Consider the following 8,368-nt stretch of genomic DNA (forward strand, 5'->3'; position numbering starts at 1 on the left):
AAAAATTAAGTACATTTACTAATTCTTTTTTTCAGTGTGTATTTAACCCATCCAAAGTACCTGGAGAAAAAAAATAACATTTTCCCTATAAACCCGCTCCACCGAACTACTTTTTGTTCACGTCTCGTTTCTTTTGCAGTGTCTCGAAGCCCTTTCTTTTATAATGTCCTGCAACTGGGCCCCCAAAAAGGCCGGGGCCCCCACACATAGCAGGGACTGCTGGGGTGTCCTGTACATCACCGTGTCTCTAGTCTCTTCCATGTTGTTCACTTCCTGTAGATCTGATGTCATTAACCAGCACAGCAACAGCAGCCACGCCCACCAGAGCAGAGAGAGCCAATCGGATCACAGCTTCAAAAGTATAACAACAGCAGATACAGTCTGGAAAGAAAAAAGAGCATTGAATCTGAATTGTGGGTCTTTAAGATCTCTTTTAAACAGAATTGTGTCAGTTATTATGAGCTCAAGTATGAATAGGCCTATGTAATAATATGAATAAAAAGCTGTGTTTGGACAAAACAATAAATGTAAAATTATAACTACGTGAAAACATAACTATAGTATTGAATCACCATCACAAATGATTGACATTAAATACATTTCGTCAGAGAAGAAACTGAACTGCTATATAAGACTAAAGTCTTTTTATTTACAAAGTTTTTTTTAGACTCCGTATAGATCAATAATTGATGATTATCATGACCAATATAAACTTTAACAACCTACACCTAGGTACAGGTTAGCACCTGATGGTATTTCTTCTGGGCTTTTGAGTTACAACAAATGTGTTTTAGAAACACATGGTTATAACAGCCAGAGAAAAAACTAAGACAGAAATCAAGGGTCAAGAGCACAACTAAAGCAAACACTGATCTCTAACATGGTTACTTCAAATGAAACAATAAATCAACATCTAAACCTTAGTTCATTCTCAATAAGATCTTCTGTAGACGTCTGACAGAAATAAAGTCAGTCTGGTTATTAATAAGTGGAGCTGCTGATGCTGTTTGTGGGGTTGTTTAATCAGATCTTGAGAGTTTTCATGTATTTTATTTCAGTTGATTTCATCTAAGGCTGTGTCTGAAGTCAGTTGTAGTAGTTCTTGTGTTTCTCTTTTCTTCAGTGATTCTGTTTGTTAACAGCAGCTGTTCATCACTAATTCTCAATCAGCACTTAGTTAATCACTTAATTACTTGAATGCAAAGTTTTAAAACTTACAGGGTTTAAATCAAGGCAAACGATTTGAGTAAAGCTTACTTAACGGGTTTTACAGTGCTATTTCCTTTGTCTGTTTTCTTAATTGCAGAATATTTATCATGTGTATACAGTCCTTCGTGCGGTCTTTGCTGTAAACTGGTTTAAAGGGAGAGAAGTGAGAGACTTATTTACCCTCATTTGATAAAACTGTTTTGAAAAAAATTATTTTACATTTAGAAATTTCTAAAAGCATACAATGCATACATGTTTGTTGCGAAAACAATATTGCAATTGTTTTGAATCAAATTGGTTTGAATTAGTAAAAGGGTCAAGACACTACTTAAAGCAAACCCTGACCACAATTATGGTGACATAGTGTTGTTTTTTTTTACTTTTTTTTTTTTCAGTTGTAGGCTGTGGCTAAATTCAGTTGTAGTTCATGTGTTTCTCTTTACTTCAGTGATGTTGATTGTTAACAGCAGGTGTTCATCATTAATGCACAATCATCATTTAATTAGTCACTTAATTATCTCTTTAGCTTTAACCCTTTGAGGACTTGAATATGACTTGAAGACTTGCTTGTGACTTGAAAGTCCCACCTCTGATAGACAGAGCCGTAGATCGCTGACAAGCCACGCCATATCGCGTTCAATATCGAAGGCGATTCATCTGCGATAATGAACGCGATATGGCGTGGCTTGTCAGCGATCTACGGCTCTGTCTATTAAATGCCACTCCAATTATAAGCAGGTGATGGAGATTTTAGCGGTGATCACGGAAGCAGCTTTACTGATTAGATGCGCATGATCATATCGTTTGATATATCGCCCAGCCCTAATTAGGGGTGTAATGGTACGTGTATTCGTACCGGACCGTTTCGGTACAGGGCTTTTTTTTTTGGACCGAATGCAATATTTTGTATGCAGAACATTTTGTATGCGGAAAGCTTTCAAAAGGCATCACGCGAGTGTGAACATCACTACAACTAGGAAAAAGCCGACCATAATTCAAACGCAGCTCCAGTCGGCCTTTAAACAGACCTTTGCTCTTAATTCCGATCGGGCCAACGATATAACGAAATCTGAGCAGGTCTAAAAACTGAAACTGCTGATGCTGCACTTTACACTTTGGAAAAGTTATATATATATATATATATATATATATATATATATATATATATATATATATATTTTTTTTTTTTATTATTATTTATTTTATTTTTTTATGAGCAGGCCTACAAGCTGGGATTGGTAATGCTGCACTGTAATCATAGTTATTTATTTATATTTTTCATTATATTTTATTATATAATATTGGTTTGAGACACAGTATTTTATTTAGTGGAGAGCTTTGCAGCATTATTTTATTTCTTATTCATTTTTTTATTATATATATATATATATATATATATATATATATATATATATATATATAAAATATTAAACAGTGAGCTTTAAGGGAAACAGGCCCCAGTTTAAGCAAATATCGTTACTGAAGTACCTGGACATGGCTGACAATGTTCACAGATGTCCAGATGTGTGGTCTGGTTTCTGATGGGATTGTTGGTCACACAGCTGTAGCTGTTTTTCTCCTGATATTCCACCTCCAGAGGTAGAGAGAGACTTCTGTTGAGATCAGACACACTGATGCTGGACAATAAACTGTTTCCTTTGTACCACGAGAGAGTCACATCACCCACATTCACCACTGAACACAGGAATGAACAATTTGATGATGATGATGATGAAGATGATGATGAATGTTGTGAAGAGATGTTGCTGATGACAGGAACTGGAAGATGAGCTGAGAAGAGATAGAGAACATGAATCTGATGGCACAAGCTGACAGGTAGTTAATGTCTCATAATTTACTACACAGTTCAAGCTGACTGTCCCGTGCTGATTCTGGAGCCAATAAGATTTCTGACATAACATCTGAATAGTCTTGTTCAGACTGGTTCAGTATAAACAGTTTCAGTGAAATTTAGCATCGTAAGATACTGAAATGGGTTTTCTTTATTCTAAAAAAATCTGTATTTATCAGCTGCTTAGTGAAACAACCACACTGTAAAACCCGACAAGTTAACTTAACTCAAACCGTTTGAGTAAACAGATTGCCTTGATTTAAACCCTGTAAGTTTTAAAACTTTGCATTTAAGTAATTAAGTGATTAACTAAGTGCTGATTGAGAATTAGTGATGAACAGCTGCTGTTAACAAACAGAATCACTGAAGAAAAGAGAAACACAAGAACTACTACAACTGACTTCAGACACAGACTTAGATGAAATCAACTGAAATAAAATACATGAAATCTCTCAAGATCTGATTAAACAACCCCACAAACGGCATCGCCAGCTCCACTTATTAATAACCAGACTGACTTTATTTCTGTCAGACGTCTACAGAAGATCTTATTGAGAATGAACTAAGGTTTAGATGTTGATTTATTGTTTCATTTGAAGTAACCATGTTAGAGATCACTGTTTGCTTTAGTTGGGCTCTTGACCCTTGACTTTTGTCTTAGTCTTTTCTCTGGCTGGTATAACCATGTGTTTTTAAACACATTTTTTGTAGCTCAAAAGCCCAGAAGAAATGCCATCAAGTGTTAACCTGTACCTAGGTGTAGGTTGTTATACTTTATATTTGTGATGATAATCATCAATTATTGAACTACCAGTCTAATCTCTGATGAAATAAGTGTTGTGTAATATGATTGATTATAGGAAAAGTGATTCTAAGAGCCAGTGCTTCTGTGATAATCAGTTAATCTGAATGACTTTTCAAACAGTGTGGTCTTCTACAGTGTCAAACAGTCACACACAGACATCAATAATCAGAATATGAACCTCAACAATGGTGACCATAAAAAAAATGTTGCAGAGCATGCTGGGAGCCATGGATGAGTTTTGCACTACAATAGTACCCAGAATGCATTGCAGCATGTTTTTTTCGTCACCATTGTAGAGGTTCATATTCTGATTATTTATGTCTGTGTTTGACCAATTACTGGCATAGAAGAAAAATTTATGTGTACAAAATGTTTAGAAAGTCATTTTTATAATAACTGATTATCACAGCATCACTGGCTCTTAGTGTCATTTTTACTAGAATCACTTCTACTAATTACACAACACCTACTTCATCAGAGATTAGACTCCGTACGGATCAATAATTGTGCATAATAATGAATAATTATCATCACCGATACAAAGTATAACAACCTACACCTAGGTACAGGTTAACACCTGATGGCATTTCCTCAGGGATATTGAGTTATAACAAATGTGTTATATAGAAAAGACTAAGACAGAAATCAAGGGTCAAGAGCCCAACTAAAGCAAACACTGATCTCTAACATGTATTTTATTGTATTTTATTGGATTTCATGTATTTTATTTCAGTTGATTTCATCTAAGTCTGTGTCTGAAGTCAGTTGTAGTAGTTCTTGTGTTTCTCTTTTCTTCAGTGATTCTGTTTGTTAACAGCAGCTGTTCATCACCAAAGCTCAATTATCACTCAGTTAATCACTTAATCACTTAATTGCAATGTATATCTTCTTTCAGTGAACTCAACTGAATTAAGTTCAGAGTACTTATAACTGTTAGTTTTTCAACTTAAAACGGTTTAAGGCAATCGGTTTCCTCAAATGGTTTGAGTTAAGTGAACTTGTCGGGTTTTACAGTGCATACAGACAACAAAACCATAAAGAAGACTGAGTAAAAATATCATAAAATTAATTATGGTGCTTTATTTTCTATGAAAAATAGCTACTTGCTGTTTGCATTTAGGATGTATAAATGTTAAATTGAAATACATTAAATTAGCCTTAAAAAAAAAGTTTATTTTGTAATAGCGATGTATAGCTAAAAGTGCAGCAACTGACGAAACACCTACACAACAGACAGAGTTAATTCTACATAATTCTCTACTCACCATAGACAGAAAGATTAAATGTGTTGAGCAGAGTATTTCTTCTGCTGCTGGTGACTGTATAACGTCCAGAGTGATTGGTGCTGGTGTTTGTGATGAACAGAGATCCAGTCTGATCCAGCTTCAGTCTGTCTCTGAATCTCCCACCAGCACTATCACTATAAACAGTGCTCTTTTTGTTCTTTATGTTGATTTCAGCAATGAGGATTCCTCCAAACCTCCACTCGATCTCATCATTCGTCTGTACATCAGTCACATTTAGAGAGACAGAATCTCCCTCCGTCACTGACACTGACTGCACTGCATCAACACCAAACACTCCTGAAGGACAAACACAAACACTTTCTCAGAGAAAGACTTTTGACATACATTAATAAAATATACATTGTTGATATGTAGTTGCTTGCTATAATACCAAAAAAAAAAACAAAAAAAAACAACAAAAAAACAATCATTGACATGTACATATACAAATTTTACTTTGGGGTTTTTATCAATGTTATATATTCTAGCAAAACGTTTATGTGAAATTGATGTATTGCTATAGCAAAATGTCAGCTTTCAGAACAGCAGCGTGAACACAAATGAATTTGAGTATATAAGTCAGATAAATCTTGAATATATTACAAAATAAATGATGAAAACGATAAGGAACACAATACTGTACTGTATGTGGACAAGTGATAATAAACACAGAACTGAAGCCTAATAGTAAAATGGTCAAACTTACCAGCCAGACTCCATGAGCACAAACAGAAGAACAGAAATGTGTCAATCATTTCCTTTAGGATTTGACAGAACAGTCTTAAATGATAAGTGACAGAAGAGCTGAAGAGGAGTGAGCTGCTGATCTGGAAATGGTTTCGAGAAACTCTCAGTCAGTATAAGATCCTCTATAAGCACCTCCCTCACAGACTGAACATGACTTCTTAAATCTGGACTGTTTATTCCTGACAGAGGTGGGAAGTCCAGGGGCCAAAGAGTAAAAATCCTGCCATATTTTTGTTCCACCCATGAACTCATCAGCCGATTTCACCAGAGGAGGAACCAAGTCATTCCTCTCAAGTCACAAACGAGTCTTGAGTCAAATCCCAAGTCCTCAAAGAGTTAAAGTTAATGAGATAATTAAGTGACTAATTAAATGATGATTGTACATTAATGATTAACATCTGCTGTTATTGAGAATTACAGAGGATCAGATGTGGATGTTTTATTGGTTATAAAGATGCCACCATCATGGAGATCAGTGTTTTGTGAGAAGACAGAACTGTGACATATGAAGAACATATAGTTACAATGAGCTGGTTTAACTATATCTCAAATATTTTTGTTTTCTTTCTTATCACATCTAGGTTTTGAATAATTCCAGTGAAACTACAGCATGCACACAAAAAAAGCATTGCTCTAATATTTACAGGATATGGATTATTTTTTATTTGTAACACATATAAAAGTTTGAACTCCAGTGCTTTTTAGACACACACAGAGATCAAGAACCAGCATATGAATCTCTACAATGGTTACAATCAACAAAATTCATGGCTAAATGCCTAAATCCAATTTTTTTTTTCTTAATATTGAAGTGTTATAAAGCATTATATGCTGGCATTTGCATAATGAGATTTCTCTTTTTTGTGAAAGTGACATACAGTTAAGTATGGTGACCCATACTCAGAAATCATATTCTGTATTTAACCCATCCAAAGTGCCCAGACAGAGCAGTGAATTCACCGCTTAAAGGCTCAAGATATCAACTGAAGCAAATACTCACCACTATTATGGTGGCAAAGATTTTTTTTTTTTTTTCAATTGATTTCATCCAAGGCTGTGTCAAAAAAAAGTCAGTTGTAGTTCTTGTGTTTCTCTTTTCTTCAGTGATGTTGATTGTAAACAGCAGGTGTTCATCACTAATGCATCTTCATTTAATTAGTCACTTAATTATCTCATTAACTTTAACTCTTTGAGGACTTGGGATTTGACTCAAGACTCGTTTGTGACTTGGAAGGAATGACTTGGTTCCTCCTCTGATGAAATCGTCTGGTGAGTTCATGGGTGGAACAAAAATATGGCAGGACTTTTACTCTTTGGCCCCTGGACTTCCCACCTCTGAATAAAAGACACATTAAAAGAACAACTTTCTGCTTCCTGTAGCGGCAATTTCAGTTTTCGCTTTCCTTATCACAGACAAGTAAATTATGTATATAAATTAATTTTACATTTAGTAACCAGAAACATGTACACACTGATGAAATATGATTACATTAAAAGTACATGTACTAAATTTTAAATTATACAACCATATATAAATAAAATATTAGTTAAAAAGTACATTAGTTGATGTTACAATAAAAAGCCTTCTGATTCTCTCTCTGCTTTGCTGAGATTGATTGATGCCCAGCTTCCACAGCAGCCAATCAGCATCCACAGACCTACACACAGGTGAGCATCCCGCCCATGGCACTTAGTGTGGGAATTTTCTTTCTTTTTTTCTTTTTCTAAATAAATGTAAAAGCTTAGAAACTAAATAAATTATAGTCCATTCATTTCAGTAAATAAATAAAATGTTGTATGTAATTCTAACAATCATGCCGTGTACTAAAGATGTTGTTCATATTATGTACAATACATTTAAATTTATGATAAAACAAAATCTATGAATAGAGTTATACTGGATCATTTTACAATGGTTATGTCAGCGAGGGAATGCATGGGGATGAAAGGTAAGTTTTAGATGTTCACAGCAGAGAGTTGTGGATGTATTGGCATTTCTTGGTACTCTGTATATATATATTATACCAACCTGATTATACACACACACATTATAAATAATCCTAGTCAGTCATATAAAATATATGACATTAAAAAAAATATTTACTGTAAATTTTTTATGAATTAGTGTTCCTCAAATGGGGATTTTTTTTTTTTTTTTAAGATATGGAGAGTTATACTTTAAGTACTTTTTACTTCATTTTCATATTTGGAACTTTTTTGTGAAAATAAAGACTGTTGGGTGTGTGTGTGTGTGGGTGGGAGTCTGGTGGGGAGGGTGTTTTTGGGGTCAGGGCTCCTCTTAACCTCTGGTTCCTATGCCTCTGTCCCATATTCTCCCGTTTTTCCCGGTTGTGGTGCCATGCTTTCATAGCATAAAAAAACTGGTCTTATTGAGGCCAGAATGTTTTTTTGTTGTTGTTTTTTTTTTTTTTCGCTGCCAGGCTTTTTAAATTCAGTTTTTTTTATTTG

General features: G+C 34.6%; 1 protein-coding gene across 1 annotated transcript; it reads right to left on the bottom strand.

Annotated features, from left to right (window-relative positions):
- Positions 1 to 247: 247 nt before the first annotated feature.
- LOC113071673 (SLAM family member 5-like) lies at positions 248 to 5,971 on the bottom strand. The gene is made up of 4 exons (XM_026244966.1): positions 5,859 to 5,971; positions 5,132 to 5,449; positions 2,698 to 3,000; positions 248 to 381 (listed from the first exon to the last, which is right to left on the bottom strand). The coding sequence occupies exons 1-4, from the start codon at positions 5,905 to 5,907 to the stop codon at positions 248 to 250; spliced, it is 804 nt and encodes a 267-aa protein (XP_026100751.1). The 5' UTR covers positions 5,908 to 5,971.
- Positions 5,972 to 8,368: the final 2,397 nt, after the last annotated feature.

This window comes from Carassius auratus, unplaced genomic scaffold (assembly GCF_003368295.1).
Source record: "Carassius auratus strain Wakin unplaced genomic scaffold, ASM336829v1 scaf_tig00007853, whole genome shotgun sequence".
Classification (NCBI taxonomy): domain Eukaryota; kingdom Metazoa; phylum Chordata; class Actinopteri; order Cypriniformes; family Cyprinidae; genus Carassius; species Carassius auratus.